The following is a 20045-nucleotide window of genomic DNA, read 5'->3' on the forward strand; positions in this document are numbered from 1 at the left end:
ATTCATTAGCTATCACGTGATACTGAAGGTATCTTTTGAATGTGTTTATTTGCAACCTAATACTCTGATTGAGTAGTGAATATAACCAATACACAAGTTTCACACGTGACTCGACCTTGGTTTGACATATTTACTGTTTAAACTATCTAACACATATGACATGATAATTAACAGCGATACTCACTATTCTGGTCTTGTCATAGCCATAGCTTATTATAAATCTATTCCAATGTACCTGTTGTACGTTTTATGTTCATCAACACGCCAGTATCGTCTTATATAAGGCGATTGATGTAGGTAAGTTCATTTCACTTAACTCAGCTTAGCTTATTACGACTTTTGTTTTACCTTGTAAATATATTTTATTGTACACCTGGAACTAGTATAAAACATAGCAATTAAAATCCCGATCTGCGATGTGAATTGTCGTTCCTATTTCCTTAGTAGATATGACTGCTCGAATATGTAATTGTACAGTCTATTTTGTAACTCCACGAATTTAGCAATGGAGAAAATGCGAATAGATACAACATGTCTATAATTTTAATGTAAAATGTTGAAAGTAAAATGTATATTTTTGTACGTCAATAAAATGTTGTGAACAGACAGACAGACAAACGAACAAAAAACTTAAAATGTTTGTCTTATTTATTTTGGCTAACAAAAAGCCCAACATATACAGCATATACAATAACTTTTAAATAGCTTCCTTCATTAACAAGTAATAATATTACTCTTTAATGAAAATATATATTATATCCAATATATTCAAAATGATCAAAAAAATACACATTAACTACTGGGATTAAACATTGTCCTCATTAACGAATAGCGTAATAATACATCCCGTGTGGGTAGCGTCATTGTGGCTGTCTTATGTGCCTACTAAAATGGTATATCAGTCATGTGCCCATATTGCCTCATCACTAATGTGGAATATAATGTATGAAGCCCCACCAACACCACCGACATCATGGATATAGAAAAACTAATTCATATCAGTGACGCGAATATGGTGAGCTTTTCTTGAAAGCATTTCCCGCATTTCCGCCTCGAAATCTCAAGAACACGTCTGAAAGTTGAGAAAGAAAAAACAAGTGTGTACTTAGTGATTGCTTATGCTGAATAAATACACTGTGTTATGATGATACGATATAATAAGATGCTATATATATACTTATAATGTACTAGATATCGAAGTTTATATTTATTAACTATATAAGTATGTATGAGACATTTGTACTTTAATTAATAATTACTCTACTTACACATCATTCGATATTCTGAAATAATTCTTGAGATATTTTTTCCATTACATTTACAATGTGTTTTAGATGAATCACATAGTTCGTCGTACAACAAACATTCGTCATGACATTTGATTCTACCATCAGTACAAACTAGATATAAATATAAAATATCATGTAATATCATTAATATAAATTCGGGGCAATGTGCATGTGAAAATAAAATAGAAGATGATTATTTACTATTGCAATTATTGCTATATCACATAGAGTGTATATATTAGTAGCTTTTTGATTGTCTTATTAATAGAATGAAACAGATAATGTGATTTCAACCCATAATCGGAATATACGTGGCAAATTCAGGGCTACTTACACTTTGTGTCTTCGAATAACCACAAATCAAAAAATATTTGTAGATCGTAGTGAGTGCTGATACCGAAGTTTGGAACACCTGTACAGACAAAACATAATTATAATACTAGACTAAAATACCTCAACACTTTTATTATTTATAATATAATATAACAAATTATCCTAACCTTCCTATAAAAATTAAAATTAATCCAAAAATGTAATAGGAACAATTAAATATTTCAGGAATCTTCAGATAGGATGGATTTCAACGGGAATACTTATGCCAGTATTAGAAAAAGATGTCATTAATGGACACTAGCTATGCAAATATTTAAAATGCCAAAATTTTAAACCTACCTACGGTTTGAATTAAAGACAGAAAAATAGACTACAATGAGTACATAACTGATTCAGAAAAACTGAATATATATGCAATAAATCTAATTGACTAGTACATACCATTCGTAGTTAACCATTGAACAGCTTTGTCATGCTGACAGCCAGTATTGATATAATCTTCACGACAGCTAATAGGGTCGTCTTGTGAGTCACAGAATACGTCCATACCGCAGACCATATCCCCATGACATACCTCTGCTAGACTAGAAAAACACTCATCGGTTCCTTCACATGCTAATCCTTCGCCAGATGAACAAGCTGAAACACAAAACATAAAATTCTGTTTTAAAGTGTTGTTATATTCAACATACTTCATGGGGTTTCACAGGTTCAATAAGTCTTATATGATTGTGGACGTACTTCTTAGGTCAAATAACGTATCAACTTTTATCAGTCTGTCCACGCCGCGTACACTCCTGATATTTCATCTTTAAATGGTATATGTATCTGTTCAGGAATATATTTCATTTTTACGCCACACATGGTGAAACTAATAGATTTATTGACCATAACACTAACCAAGTAATGATGAAACTAATAGATTTGGTGCTCATAACACTAACCAAGTAATGATGAAACTAATGGAGTTGGTGCTCATAACACTAACCAAGTAATGATGAAACTAATAGAGTTGGTGCTCATAACACTAACCAAGTAATGATGAAACTAATAGATTTGGTGCTCATAACACTAACCAAGTAATGATGAAACTAATGGAGTTGGTGCTCATAACACTAACCAAGTAATGATGAAACTAATAGAGTTGGTGCTCATAACACTAACCAAGTAATGATGAAACTAATAGAGTTGGTGCTCATAACACTAACCAAGTAATGATGAAACTAATAGAGTTGGTGCTCATAACACTAACCAAGTAATGATGAAACTAATAGAGTTGGTGCTCATAACACTAACCAAGTAATGATGAAACTAATAGAGTTGGTGCTCATAACACTAACCAAGTAATGATGAAACTAATAGAGTTGGTGCTCATAACACTAACCAAGTAATGATGAAACTAATAGAGTTGGTGCTCATAACACTAACCAAGTAATGATGAAACTAATAGAGTTGGTGCCCATAACACTAACCAAGTAATGATGAAACTAATAGAGTTGGTGCTCATAACACTAACCAAGTAATAATGAAACTATTAGAGTTAGTGCCCAAAACACTAACCAAGTAATGATGAAACTAATAGAGTTGGTGCCCATAACACTAACCAAGTAATGATGAAAGTAATGGAGTTGGTGCTCATAACACTAACCAAGTAATGATGAAACTATTAGAGTTAATGCTCATAACACTAACCAAGTAATGATGAAACTAATGGAGTTGGTGCTCATAACACTAACCAAGTAATGATGAAACTAATAGAGTTGGTGCTCATAACACTAACCAAGTAATGATGAAACTAATAGAGTTGGTGCTCATAACACTAACCAAGTAATGATGAAACTAATAGAGTTGGTGCTCATAACACTAACCAAGTAATGATGAAACTAATAGAGTTGGTGCCCATAACACTAACCAAGTAATGATGAAACTAATAGAGTTGGTGCTCATAACACTAACCAAGTAATAATGAAACTATTAGAGTTAGTGCCCAAAACACTAACCAAGTAATGATGAAACTAATAGAGTTGGTGCCCATAACACTAACCAAGTAATGATGAAAGTAATGGAGTTGGTTCCCATAACACTAACCAAGTAATGATGAAACTATTAGAGTTGGTGCTCATAACACTAACCAAGTAATGATGAAACTAATAGAGTTGGTGCTCATAACACTAACCAAGTAATGATGAAACTATTAGAGTTGGTACTCATAACACTAACCAAGTAATGATGAAACTAATAGAGTTGGTGCTCATAACACTAACCAAGTAATGATGAAACTAATAGAGTTGGTGCCCATAACACTAACCAAGTAATAATGAAACTAATAGAGTTGGTGCTCATAACACTAACCAAGTAATGATGAAACTAATAGAGTTGGTGCTCATAACACTAACCAAGTAATGATGAAACTAATAGAGTTGGTGCTCATAACACTAACCAAGTAATGATGAAACTAATAGAGTTGGTGCCCATAACACTAACCAAGTAATGATGAAACTAATAGAGTTGGTGCTCATAACACTAACCAAGTAATAATGAAACTATTAGAGTTAGTGCCCAAAACACTAACCAAGTAATGATGAAACTAATAGAGTTGGTGCCCATAACACTAACCAAGTAATGATGAAAGTAATGGAGTTGGTTCCCATAACACTAACCAAGTAATGATGAAACTATTAGAGTTGGTGCTCATAACACTAACCAAGTAATGATGAAACTAATAGAGTTGGTGCTCATAACACTAACCAAGTAATGATGAAACTATTAGAGTTGGTACTCATAACACTAACCAAGTAATGATGAAACTAATAGAGTTGGTGCTCATAACACTAACCAAGTAATGATGAAACTAATAGAGTTGGTGCCCATAACACTAACCAAGTAATAATGAAACTAATAGAGTTGGTGCTCATAACACTAACCAAGTAATAATGAAACTATTAGAGTTAGTGCCCAAAACACTAACCAAGTAATGATGAAACTAATAGAGTTGGTGCCCATAACACTAACCAAGTAATGATGAAACTAATGGAGTTGGTGCTCATAACACTAACCAAGTAATAATGAAACTATTAGAGTTAGTGCCCAAAACACTAACCAAGTAATGATGAAACTAATAGAGTTGGTGTCCATAACACTAACCAAGTAATGATGAAACTAATGGAGTTGGTTCCCATAACACTAACCAAGTAATGATGAAACTATTAGAGTTAGTGCTCATAACACTAACCAAGTAATGATGAAACTAATGGAGTTGGTGCTCATAACACTAACCAAGTAATGATGAAACTAATAGAGTTGGTGCTCATAACACTAACCAAGTAATAATGAAACTATTAGAGTTAGTGCCCAAAACACTAACCAAGTAATGATGAAACTAATAGAGTTGGTGCCCATAACACTAACCAAGTAATGATGAAACTAATAGAGTTGGTGCCCATAACACTAACCAAGTAATGATGAAACTAATGGAGTTAGTGCCCATAACACTAACCAAGTAATGATGAAACTAATAGAGTTGGTGCCCATAACACTAACCAAGTAATGATGAAACTAATGGAGTTGGTTCCCATAACACTAACCAAGTAATGATGAAACTATTAGAGTTAGTGCTCATAACACTAACCAAGTAATGATGAAACTAATAGAGTTGGTGCTCATAACACTAACCAAGTAATAATGAAACTATTAGAGTTAGTGCCCAAAACACTAACCAAGTAATGATGAAACTAATAGAGTTGGTGCTCATAACACTAACCAAGTAATAATGAAACTATTAGAGTTGGTGCCCATAACACTAACCAAGTAATGATGAAACAAATAGAGTTGGTGCCCATAACACTAACCAAGTAATAATGAAACTATTAGAGTTAGTGCTCATAACACTAACCAAGTAATGATGAAACTAATAGAGTTGGTGCCCATAACACTAACCAAGTAATGATGAAACTAATAGAGTTGGTGTCCATAACACTAACCAAGTAATGATGAAACTAATAGAGTTGGTGCTCATAACACTAACCAAGTAATGATGAAACTAATAGAGTTGGTGCTCATAACACTAACCAAGTAATGATGAAACTAATAGAGTTGGTGCCCATAACACTAACCAAGTAATGATGAAACTAATAGAGTTGGTGCTCATAACACTAACCAAGTAATAATGAAACTATTAGAGTTAGTGCCCAAAACACTAACCAAGTAATGATGAAACTAATAGAGTTGGTGCCCATAACACTAACCAAGTAATGATGAAAGTAATGGAGTTGGTTCCCATAACACTAACCAAGTAATGATGAAACTATTAGAGTTGGTGCTCATAACACTAACCAAGTAATGATGAAACTAATAGAGTTGGTGCTCATAACACTAACCAAGTAATGATGAAACTATTAGAGTTGGTACTCATAACACTAACCAAGTAATGATGAAACTAATAGAGTTGGTGCTCATAACACTAACCAAGTAATGATGAAACTAATAGAGTTGGTGCCCATAACACTAACCAAGTAATAATGAAACTAATAGAGTTGGTGCTCATAACACTAACCAAGTAATGATGAAACTAATAGAGTTGGTGCTCATAACACTAACCAAGTAATGATGAAACTAATAGAGTTGGTGCTCATAACACTAACCAAGTAATGATGAAACTAATAGAGTTGGTGCCCATAACACTAACCAAGTAATGATGAAACTAATAGAGTTGGTGCTCATAACACTAACCAAGTAATAATGAAACTATTAGAGTTAGTGCCCAAAACACTAACCAAGTAATGATGAAACTAATAGAGTTGGTGCCCATAACACTAACCAAGTAATGATGAAAGTAATGGAGTTGGTTCCCATAACACTAACCAAGTAATGATGAAACTATTAGAGTTGGTGCTCATAACACTAACCAAGTAATGATGAAACTAATAGAGTTGGTGCTCATAACACTAACCAAGTAATGATGAAACTAATAGAGTTGGTGCTCATAACACTAACCAAGTAATGATGAAACTAATAGAGTTGGTGCTCATAACACTAACCAAGTAATGATGAAACTAATAGAGTTGGTGCCCATAACACTAACCAAGTAATAATGAAACTATTAGAGTTAGTGCCCAAAACACTAACCAAGTAATGATGAAACTAATAGAGTTGGTGCCCATAACACTAACCAAGTAATGATGAAAGTAATGGAGTTGGTTCCCATAACACTAACCAAGTAATGATGAAACTATTAGAGTTGGTGCTCATAACACTAACCAAGTAATGATGAAACTAATAGAGTTGGTGCTCATAACACTAACCAAGTAATGATGAAACTATTAGAGTTGGTACTCATAACACTAACCAAGTAATGATGAAACTAATAGAGTTGGTGCTCATAACACTAACCAAGTAATGATGAAACTAATAGAGTTGGTGCCCATAACACTAACCAAGTAATAATGAAACTAATAGAGTTGGTGCTCATAACACTAACCAAGTAATAATGAAACTATTAGAGTTAGTGCCCAAAACACTAACCAAGTAATGATGAAACTAATAGAGTTGGTGCCCATAACACTAACCAAGTAATGATGAAACTAATGGAGTTGGTGCTCATAACACTAACCAAGTAATAATGAAACTATTAGAGTTAGTGCCCAAAACACTAACCAAGTAATGATGAAACTAATAGAGTTGGTGTCCATAACACTAACCAAGTAATGATGAAACTAATGGAGTTGGTTCCCATAACACTAACCAAGTAATGATGAAACTATTAGAGTTAGTGCTCATAACACTAACCAAGTAATGATGAAACTAATGGAGTTGGTGCTCATAACACTAACCAAGTAATGATGAAACTAATAGAGTTGGTGCTCATAACACTAACCAAGTAATAATGAAACTATTAGAGTTAGTGCCCAAAACACTAACCAAGTAATGATGAAACTAATAGAGTTGGTGCCCATAACACTAACCAAGTAATGATGAAACTAATAGAGTTGGTGCCCATAACACTAACCAAGTAATGATGAAACTAATGGAGTTAGTGCCCATAACACTAACCAAGTAATGATGAAACTAATAGAGTTGGTGCCCATAACACTAACCAAGTAATGATGAAACTAATGGAGTTGGTTCCCATAACACTAACCAAGTAATGATGAAACTATTAGAGTTAGTGCTCATAACACTAACCAAGTAATGATGAAACTAATAGAGTTGGTGCTCATAACACTAACCAAGTAATAATGAAACTATTAGAGTTAGTGCCCAAAACACTAACCAAGTAATGATGAAACTAATAGAGTTGGTGCTCATAACACTAACCAAGTAATAATGAAACTATTAGAGTTGGTGCCCATAACACTAACCAAGTAATGATGAAACAAATAGAGTTGGTGCCCATAACACTAACCAAGTAATAATGAAACTATTAGAGTTAGTGCTCATAACACTAACCAAGTAATGATGAAACTAATAGAGTTGGTGCCCATAACACTAACCAAGTAATGATGAAACTAATAGAGTTGGTGTCCATAACACTAACCAAGTAATGATGAAACTAATGGAGTTGGTTCCCATAACACTAACCAAGTAATGATGAAACTAATAGAGTTGGTGCTCATAACACTAACCAAGTAATGATGAAACTAATAGAGTTGGTGCTCATAACACTAACCAAGTAATGATGAAACTAATAGAGTTGGTGCTCATAACACTAACCAAGTAATGATGAAACTAATAGAGTTGGTGCCCATAACACTAACCAAGTAATGATGAAACTAATGGAGTTGGTTCCCATAACACTAACCAAGTAATGATGAAACTAATAGAGTTGGTGCTCATAACACTAACCAAGTAATGATGAAACTAATAGAGTTGGTGCTCATAACACTAACCAAGTAATGATGAAACTAATAGAGTTGGTGCTCATAACACTAACCAAGTAATGATGAAACTACTGGAGTTGGTTCCCATAACACTAACCAAGTAATGATGAAACTAATGGAGTTGGTTCCCATAACACTAACCAAGTAATGATGAAACTATTAGAGTTAGTGCTCATAACACTAACCAAGTAATGATGAAACTAATAGAGTTGGTGCCCATAACACTAACCAAGTAATGATGAAACTAATTGAGTTGGTGCTCATAACACTAACCAAGTAATGATGAAACTAATAAAGTTGGTGCTCATAACACTAACCAAGTAATGATGAAACTAATAGACTTGGTGCTCATAACACTAACCAAGTAATGATGAAACTAATAGACTTGGTGCCCATAACACTAACCAAGTAATGATGAAACTAATAGAGTTGGTGCTCATAACACTAACCAAGTAATAATAAAACTAATAGAGTTGGTGCCCATAACACTAACCAAGTAATGATGAAACAAATAGAGTTAGTGCTCATAACACTAACCAAGTAATAATAAAACTAATAGAGTTGGTGCCCATAACACTAACCAAGTAATGATGAAACAAATAGAGTTGGTGCTCATAACACTAACCAAGTAATAATGAAACTATTAGAGTTAGTGCTCATAACACTAACCAAGTAATGATGAAACTAATAGAGTTGGTGCCCATAACACTAACCAAGTAATGATGAAACTAATAGAGTTGGTGCTCATAACACTAACCAGTAATGATGAAACTAATAGAGTTGGTGCTCATAACACTAACCAAGTAATAATAAAACTAATAGAGTTGGTGCCCATAACACTAACCAAGTAATGATGAAACAAATAGAGTTGGTGCCCATAACACTAACCAAGTACTAATGAAACTATTAGAGTTAGTGCTCATAACACTAACCAAGTAATGATGAAACTAATAGAGTTGGTGCTCATAACACTAACCAGTAATGATGAAACTAATAGTAGAGTTGGCGCCCCTAGCACTAACCAAGCAATTGTGTAACAACTATTGGTGAAAATGGGATGACACTTGCAGTGAAATTGAGCTGAATTATGATTCAAGGTAAATTATAAAAAGAAAAAACTTTCTATTGTATATCGAATCCTGCACTCGGTAGTGGTCGTAGATAATTGAAATACCTCCAGGGGGGAATTCCTTCAACCTATTATCTGTGTTGTTCTCTACCTGGTTGTATTGAATAGATTCCCGCCACACGTAAGTAAAAGCGAATGTCAGTGGGTGTTTGTACACTATTAGATAAAGCGGAACATCAAAGAACACAATACGGGTTATTTGGTCTCGAAATCCCATGAGGGATAGATGTATCCCCGTGTACTGTAGTTTAAAGGCTCATTCCTAAAACAAATATTTCGCTCTAGACCGATTTCTACAATTTACAATTTTGGCAAAAACCTTTTCTCAAGAAATAGGATGAAATTTCCGTAATCGATTGAAAAATAACAAAACGTAACCAAAATACGCGCGTGAACATTGATCTGGGTCATTAATATACGTAATATAATGATGTTGTTGTTAATATTTTAGCTATTTCAAATATCTAAAAACACTTTAGTGATATGAGTAATACATATGATCGCATGTCCCGATTAATTGTTATATATAATGTCCTATGTCCACTGTCTATATTCTAAATACTAATCTCCGGCTATATTTCTCTTGGGCACCATCACTATAGTCCTATTCGTGATTCTCGCATAAAAATAATGACTTTTAAATCCTTGGGAAGCACGTCATGCAATTTAAGTGCACATGTGATCTTAAAAACACCCCAGGGGTAAGTAGGAAGTATCATAAAACGTGTCTCGAGATTCGAAATCATTAGAAAGATCGCTTTTGTATAAAGTCAAAGAATATTAAAGTTGTAAATGATTTTACAGTTGCCACTCGCACTCCTTTAACATCTGCCAACAGGATACGGAAATCTCAAGCGGCATGGAATATAATGAAGAGGAGATTGGGTATCCATATGACCTATTCGATCGACTACTTAACCTGTCATCAAAGATATTTCATGTACGGAAACCTATTTGGGAATCGGTCCATTGGCAACTCTTGAATGAAAATAAGCAATCAATAAGAGCCAAAATCAAACCATGTAAATGTTACGTCATAGTACACTTGTACATCATAACGTAGGTACTACCTATAATACGGGTACAACATGTGAGTTGTGGGTTGACAGTGCAATGGTGCCGATAACAGCAGAAGAACTAAATAGAAGTACTGATATAACATTTCACAACTAGAAAAAACGTTGTAATTTCAAAGCAAATAGGTTTTTAAAGCTAGTTTTAAGTGTATACATATAACCCTTAAATTAAACGTTGATGACGTTCGTTCTTAAATCCCCTTCGAATTGTCGTCACACAATATAATCGCTTTTGTGAAATAACTTAGATCACATAGCCTGGTATGTAGAGCTCTGCGCCGAAAGGTGCTATGAATTACAGAGGTATTGGGTAGGATGGATGTCAAACTTCTGAAATTATAGTCTTGTAACTATTCAAGAGTAGAACTTGATTTGTAATTTTTACAAGTGCCCAGTGATAAATTATAACGATTAGTTCTACACTAGATCAATTTCACATACAGTGATTAGGCCCGGGTCATCATGTGCGTCATTGCACTAATAGGCAATGTGATAGAACCTTCTTTGAATTAAGAGTATTGATATATAATACATTAATGGATTTACCGTTGCTCAAGCTAGTTTGATGGAATCCCGTGGCGTTGTGTGTGTTGTCAATGGCAACTACCGCGCTAAGTAATTTGATAAGTTAATTCACTTCTTCTCAGAAGTGTCTGGTTAGAATTTATTAGACTTGCTCAGCTGTGAGCAGTTGTATTTTAGTGTCGGTGTTTGCTGCGATCATGTGATCATAAGTATTTGCAATTGTATACGAGTAATGATTTTTGAACAGCGGTTTTATGGCTTCAAATATTGATTTTCAATAGCGAAAAACGAAACAGACACACAGTGGGAGAAAGTGGATATATAGATTTAGGATATTCAGAAATTTACATCAGTGTGAACTAATACATTTGGGAATTACAGTCACATTACAAACATATATAATTATAATTTCTAAATAGATTATATCTACTGAAGGGTGGGTTCAACGGGAAACCATGCAATAATTTGGAATATTTTAATAATATTGTATGCAACTGTCAAAATTGTTCAACTACTGAGATTATATCTTCTAAGAGCCATGCTTGAGATTGCTCCCCCTCTTTATTTTCTAGTCTAACTTCAGTTATTTATACTGATCAGTAATATAAAAATAATTAAATATTAATAATTTCAGCGTTGCAATTACTCGCATATGTGGAAAATAAACAACGTATGAGTTACTCAGGTAATTTACAGGTCGATCTCTTAAATTAAGACATTCTGTAGATCCCTAAATAATAACTTGCATTATTGTACACAAATGTACACAATCGGCACTCTTTGAGTCGGTATTTGTTTTATGCTTTAATTACATGGAATATTACGAATAAAGCTAAAATCCAAGATAGAATTGGGTCGTGTAGCAACGCTTCTCATACAATGGTAGATATATATAATCTAATTCTTCTTATCAGCGTATTTAATATGTCTTAAAGTTATTATATTTAACTGAAATCGATTGACACGGGGTTATAGTTGACACAATTGGTATCGTTTTCTTATAGCGATATCAGTTGACACTGTGGCGATATATATGTATATCGACGGCGCCATAAAAGTATGATATTTATGGCGCTGGTCTAGAAAAGGGTCTGAGATTTAACAGAGTATGCAACTGTATTAGTACTCTCTCATTACTAGTCAGGGTGATTAAGGTCATTGAAGATATGAACAAAAACATAAATATCTCCTACTCCCTATTTAGCTTGTAGGTCACATAATCAACCCTGAAAGGAATATTGTATTTTGTATACACACCAAGTTGTAGCTATTCCGGGTGATTCCATTTCCATGGTATGGTCATAGCACAAATTAGATCATTGATGAATGTAAAATAAAAACATTTCAAAGAATCTCGCACAAAAAAATATTGTTGTGTGACTCTTTCTCTCAAAATAGTAATTTTTGTCCTTTTGATATCCTGAATTATTACATGCGTAGCTCAATTAAGTCAAATCCCTAGACGAATTTAAGTATAAGTAAGAAAAATGAAAGGCTGCTCATATTCCTACTCGTAATTGCACAATTCGCTTCCGCAAATACCTCCACGACTTGTATACTGTAATATATCAACCATTATCCCATTAAGAACACCAATTAGGAGTTTGAATTCAATATTTCATCATGTCGGACTATTCGAAGGGAGTTAGTACATCCAATTAAATATAGTTATGGTCTGTCGTGGCAGAGAGCTTATAAACCAAGTGGTTGAACACTAATTTAACTAATATGCACACTTTTCCAGGAACGAGTATTCTAAAAATGTTAATGAAAGCGAGTTCTCGATAATGTTTTGTCATTAACACCCTTCTTTAATCTAGGTGATCGATTGGTGGTGGACTTTAACGGCTCCGCATCGATCATAAACATGGCTTTAACTTCAATGTCGTAAAATATGATAGAGCATGGAAATAGCTACTTTGCCGATAACATGCAAGTGTCTTGAACTGAATATACACCACACACTAAAACATTATTCTGTTATCTGTGACCCCAATTGATTAAATATGGTAGTGTCGACTAATTTTCTTATCATGGCATTCGTTTAAAATTGATCGGCCGTTAATATTGGGCTAAGAAATGAATCAAATATAATACTAAATACAAAAAATGTACTCACTCAACCCTGTGTAATATACCATATAATATACACTATCACAATGTTGTTTGATTATCACATGCTTTCTGTACAAAAATAGTGCAAGTATTTGTATATGTAATGTGATTATGCATATCCCAGTAAACACACTTACGTGCAAGATGTAGGGCTCGCAATGCCTCTTCTTCTGTGAATGCATGTGGTGGTAAAACTTCCTCATCCTGGCCACTCCCCTGCAATCAAGATAAATGTGTTAAAAACTCGTTATATTGATTTTTGTTTGATTGGCAAATCTTAACAATGGCGACTGATTACAAACCTATCATCAAGTTGACACACATATGACTACTCGTTATACCAAGATACAACAATGTAAATTAGGCAGAAATTCTACAAGAAACATTGAAATGGTCAACGTGTGATTTCGTCTACCCATAGTGAATGTCGTTCAAATCTGAAAAGTACTACGTTGAAGAAAGTTATCGCTATACAATGGGATCTGTAATTCATACGTTAGTTTATTCCATGTGAGTCACTCAACATTACAGTTTACATTTCCGTACACAACTACACCCCTTAACCCATCGACCCGGTGAAACACTCGAGATATTTCGCTGATTTGTTGTCAAATACGTTCACTGAACCTTTAAAAGTTTGTTAAACTTTTCCAGCATGAATAACAACGCGTGGATCTGGTGTTTTTCTGAATTACTGTTTCCCCTCGTAGCTATATATACAAGCAGTAATCCCCTGGTTTACATTTGAATGCTAAGATTGTTCTAACATATACTTCAAAAATTTCATGTTCAAACATTTTTAAAAGGTTTTCCATACTAATCCACTTATTTAAGGTATTACATATTTACATACTTAGATTATACATGTGGACTACTTAACTTCTGAAAGGTGTATTGTTTTGTGTAAGGATTACCACAACCATTACAAAATAGGCTTACATAATACAAAAACAACTTTAGATAAACAGAACACAGATCCGTGGGAAACGGATTTCCTCGCGTCATTTATTCAATTGCTGAAAGTTGAAAAAAACGTTGTGTATTTTTTCTGAAAGAACGTTAACATTTAGTCTACGAAACACGTTATATCAGTATATATAGCTACATGAAATACTCAGTAGTGGCGTTGGTCGAGGCGAGCACCATTTGTGGCGCACAACGTCTTTCGATGTAATAGCTGTTCAGCTGAAGCACGCAAGTTACATCCCGGGGATGGTTGCCCCGGGAAAGGGGGTATCAAGGTTACCAGCAATATTGGGGAGTTTCCTCAGGGATTAGCATACCATTTCAACCCATTTTCTTTAATACCCAACATTTCTCATACTACTTTTCGGGAACTTTTTTGTCACAACAGCACACATTATCCGAGTTGACCACGCTTGGGAATGTTATCATATCATGTACTTGATCATATGAATTCTGAACATTGTCAGACCCTTTCTCAAACCTGGAAATCAATGTAATGTCAATGTAACTTTTCGTGCGAATCCACACCTTTCATTTATATGTTATGAATGCCCCTCTGTCAGATGGTTGATCAATATTTCGGCACACTAATCACGCGTTTTGAATATTGAACTGTAAATGTTCCCCCAAATCACGACTAAAGTCTAGCTGCCTCTTTACACTCATTATCCGTTCTTCGAGATAGCGCAGTATGGCTACAACTATAACAAACACGTGCACGTAATGAGAGACTGCATATTCGCTGCCATACCGTTTTTTAATTGAAACACTGGAACACGACACTTAACACGTACGTGTCTTTTAGAAAAGTGTAAATTTAAAGGGCGGCAGTCGTCGTTCCGCGTCCTGTTCGTTATGCGACTCATAGCGACGTACACAATGCGTGTAAAATACATTATTTATTTACATGAAATTCGAACACGCGCTGAGCGACGACCACCGCCTTTAAACGGGTGAAATCAACATCAGGAGAACTCAAGCAACATAAACCCAAAATAAAACGACGTGTACTGTCACAAATGACCGAACGCAAGGTCTCTTCTATTTCAAAGAATTGCACAAACGACCTATGGTTACAAGTATGTGTATATAAAGACTAGGCATAGCACTTGAACGAGTGCACATTGTTGGCAGCTATTTTATACACGAGAATTCGTCCGGCATCACTGATTAAATAAACTGGTTGCAGTGTAGACTACAGGGGTCATTTGCAAGCAATTGGTCACTGGAAAAACCGCACGACTGTAACTGGATCCACTGTATTAATGAGGGTGAAGAATGTGACAGTTTCTGTATTTATGATTGACGCAGTATTGCTTACAGCCACTGTTTTGCGTCGATTGATGCAATTTGGTATTTTGTAAAAAAAAAAAAAAAAAAAACAATCGCAAAAATACGATGGAAAAATACATATTCGTGCGTGTGCAAAGCAAAGAATATTGACTCACCGATGTTTCTTTACCCGTGTTCATAAATAAACTGGCAAAGTTGGGAAATGCCTTAATTTGCGTACAGGCACACATCAAACCAAAATGTATGAATATTACGTAACACAGTTTCATGATGACGTGAGTGTAAGGCAACAGGTGAAACACTGTGGAAAGGGAAGGAAAAAAACATACATGAAGTTTAGTTGGAAAAAAAGCAAGAAATGCGAAACTGTTGATGCATTAACATTAATCGAATGGCGCATCGTAAACGCATACATGGTTGTTAATACAGTCTACGCAGTTTACCTTTATGTCGGCAGAACTCTCAATAACTACTCTTCGTCTTGGATTGATGAAACGACTGACTTTTCTCATACAATCCGGCTTGTTTATATACCGTGACTTCGTCCCACTCGACCTGGGATAGTAAGTTAAAAGCCGGAGATCAAATGCGATGTCTTTGCCGTGATGACGTCGAAGCAAGGAACGACTTATAGAGTGAGTTAATTTGATATTATGTTAATTTATGGAAAACGTGCTGTTTCTATGTCGGTCGTCTCCTGAGTCTTGCCCACTGGTTTATCGACGGATAATGCATACTCGCAAGTTGAAAACACGCCCGTATTCATTCTCTTTTGGCATAAATATATAGGAATTCGGTAATAGCCAAATTCATTCACACAGGACGTGTTGAAACTATTATTTTACATATGGTTTAATTATAGAGAGAAAATATATTTATATTTAATGACGTTCTGCTCGTTATTGTAACCTTTGCTAAGAAACGTGCCAGCGAACACATTCATATCATTATGTCAGTAATGGTTCATTTTCCTATGTCTTAAAGAAAATTAAGAAAACGCCCATATTACGTGTGCTCAAATTTGCATGGGATTATCTCGTATATCTGTCATGTTAATTCATTGTTAACACATTTATTTCCATTCTCTAGCCGCAGAGGTTCGAATTGATGATATGGTGATATATCTTAGTCAAACAGTAGAACAGTAAATGTTGTTAAAATGTGACCTAATGAGAATTCCCAGTACAAAGTAACCTTTGTCAATCACAATATGCTATAATGTGTTTTCTAAGGGCATCTCTGTGTCTCATAACACACCTACGTTGCCAGCATTCAGCGTCATATGTCGGGGTTGATGATCCAATGTATATTTACATGTAAACGTGGTATGTACGTAACATAATAACACGGATTATTGACACGAATTGTGGTATTTACGTGAGATTCCAAATGGCGTATGTGTTTTCAAGATAGAATAAGCCTAGTTTCCGAACTGTTGTTTCCTTTTCCAATGAATAGCATACTGTTCCCATGTACTTGATGGCGCTGTTCTTCTCGTGGTACAGTGGTAACGTCATTTCACTGTACTGTAGCATTGTATTTTGGGAATTACATAATACAATATTTATTTTTCATAGCGCTATTAGCCAATCCGATTCGCGCGTTTGGCGGTTGATATATTTGTATATTGACATATCAGCGATCAAAGGCGTCATATTAGGCTTCTGTGCTTGCGTGGACTGTTGTGGTAGAACTAAAAATCGATGCTTTATCGTTGAAGTTTGTCTGCGTTCTCTAGGTGGATCACCTCTAATTTGTGAACAGGTCGTATGCGTATGCACAACGGAGTTCGATGCGACGGCGTACTGTCCGACTTCATACGTCGAGGTATCTTCGTAATAAACTTATTTCAATAGTACTTCATGGGATGCCGAAATTCAAAAAGTTTATAACAGAATAAGCGAACTTCTTTGTGTGTAGTCCGTTCAAACCCTGGTGGCAGCCATGTTTGTTTTTATTATTGGAGGACGCTTACGCGCCTAATCATATATAATATAAATTTACAACTTTACGCGGAAGTCTTTTTTCGGGATCCATATATCCAATAACATCTCTCTATATAATTACAAAACTTGAGATGAAATGCACGTCATGGGCTTACGGCGTACCGTAGATACAATCATTGGAACGAGCGATCCTTAACGTGAATCTTTAGGCTCTGTATGCAACTGTGCGATGCATTGTCTAGATATTGCCCCCCCCCCCCATAATTGAATGTTACAAATCACCAGTGGCGGATCCAGCGGGGGGCCATGCCTCCCAAACGCATGACGATTCATATGATCTGGATTACGCATAGCTTCTCTGTGATTTACGCTCCGTATATCTTAAGCGAAGCTTGGACCCCCCCCCCCAATACATTTTGCTGGATCCACCACTGCAAATCAATAACAACAGTTAACGACAAAATCACTAAAATACAGAAATACTCTCTTCTGTGACAATGAACTACCGAGGGTGAGTGTGTTGCTGACTTAGTTCCATGCAGTGGCTTATATAAATTGCTAGTGGGATTATCATTATGTCGTAGACATTAAATATTCAAATTGCTGGTTTAACATGTGTTTTTAAAGTTTATGTTCTTTTGCGTTGAGGATAGTGTTTTATTTTTCATTGTATACTGGGCAAGATAGAAAAAAAGTGCATCTCATCATCTTTTTTTTTTCATTGTTCTGTCGTCTATCGATGTCTTTGGTTTAGCATGCCTACCGGTTTCTATTTTCAGAGTGATTACATAGTCAAAATCTATTCAGTCGATCGCGTAAATCAATGTTCTTAATATTTTTATATATATATTTCTAATCTGAGTTTTTTTTTAATATTCTATATGTTATCACAATGTGATCATTGTGGCATGTAAATGATACAATACAACCACGGAACCACGAAAAGTGGTTCGTCAGTACCATCCATCCTGTCGACGTGCAGAAAGTCAGACACTGACCACTCCTGTCATGCATCATTCAGATATTTTACTGAACGCCCTGGTTCCCGTCAATTTAAGAACGAGTGCACTTTAATCATGCATACACAAACACGTCATAGTATTCGACGTTTCACCTATAGTGATGCAAATATATACACCCATATAAGTCAAATTGTCATTTTATTGAGAACGATCAGGACCTACAACTAACTTGAAAGGTTGTGGAAAATTTTGCAAGCATTCACACTTTTTTTATTTTGAGGCAGTTGCATAGTTACATAGTTACATAGTTACCACTCCACGACTATGACATCCTGCTTGAAACATCCAGAATTTAGCATCAGGTGTACTTCCAATCAATATAAAGATATAAACGTAATATGCTGGGGGCCTATTTTCCAGAAGATTGCGGTCAGTTTATCTGTACTGCTTTTGACATTGATTATTGGCGAAGCTATTATGCCGTATCTCAAATTGTATTCCTGGTATACTGTACATGGTGAAAACAATATACATCCTGACTAATAGGACACTTTTCTCTTTTTCAAAAACTGGTCTATATTCTAGGTAATCTCTTCAAATAACGCTTACCATCTAGTGAGACTAGTTTCAACGCGGGTTTCTCCAATCCTCGTCACGAGGGCTCTGAAGTTATATATTATATAGCGATTTATGAATATGTGTACAGTGTTTCTATTTTGATATTGTAGTACAAAACACGTTCTTTTAGGAGGAAAGCATACAAAATATATTGTTATAAAAAAAACTTTGGATTATTCACATTCCAGGATTAGAGTTTTGTTTTCTTTGATGATAACGTTATTAAGTATTTTTTTAAATGCCATAAATAAACAAAAGAAAACTGACAGAATAGTTGTTTGTTGACCTATTTTAGACTTTTAAAATCTTACATTAATGATGAAATGATTAACACTTGAAGAATTGACACTTCCTTACATTGAATTCTTGCACGTATACTTATTACCTCATTCGTAATCAGGTCACGTGTATCGAAACAATTCCCCAGTGTTTCTGCTGATATAATGTTACAGTATCTCTCACACTATCACCAGTGCCTATTTATACATACAATTCAGTGTGGTTATAGGCTCGCTTAGAACTACGTACGACTGGTATTCATACGCTGTGCAGCCATGCTCATAGATAGACGCTGTTGAAATATGTATCCATACTTCTATCTAAAAACATTTGAGACTCACTGGACTTTACATATCATTATGTTGCTAGGAGACAAACTAAAGATTCTCTAACATTTAACATTTAGTTATCACTGTATAACCAGGCAATATATAGTCTGTTATCGCTGTATGGCCTGGCACAATAGTAATAGGGTTCTGTTGCCGCTGTATAACCAAATATGGTTATATTACCACTTTTTGACCAAACACTATTGTTATGTTACTGATGTATGACCAGATACTATGATTCTATTACGACACTATGGTTCTATTACGACACTATGGTTCTATTACGACACTATGATTCTATTACGACACT

The 20045-nt window shown here is 34.9% G+C and overlaps 1 protein-coding gene across 1 annotated transcript; it reads right to left on the reverse strand.

The window, feature by feature from the left end:
* Positions 1-630: 630 nt before the first annotated feature.
* On the reverse strand, positions 631-16182 carry LOC100368538 (uncharacterized). Its single transcript, XM_002740106.3, has 7 exons — positions 16045-16182; positions 15757-15902; positions 13480-13558; positions 2064-2261; positions 1624-1701; positions 1269-1400; positions 631-1072 (listed from the first exon to the last, which is right to left on the reverse strand). Exons 2-7 carry the CDS (start codon positions 15868-15870, stop codon positions 999-1001), a joined length of 675 nt encoding a protein of 224 aa, XP_002740152.1. The 5' UTR covers positions 15871-15902; positions 16045-16182; the 3' UTR covers positions 631-998.
* Between the last annotated feature and the right edge of the window lie 3863 nt (positions 16183-20045).

This window comes from Saccoglossus kowalevskii, chromosome 2 (assembly GCF_978046115.1).
Source record: "Saccoglossus kowalevskii chromosome 2, keSacKowa6.1, whole genome shotgun sequence".
In the NCBI taxonomy this organism is placed as follows: domain Eukaryota; kingdom Metazoa; phylum Hemichordata; class Enteropneusta; family Harrimaniidae; genus Saccoglossus; species Saccoglossus kowalevskii.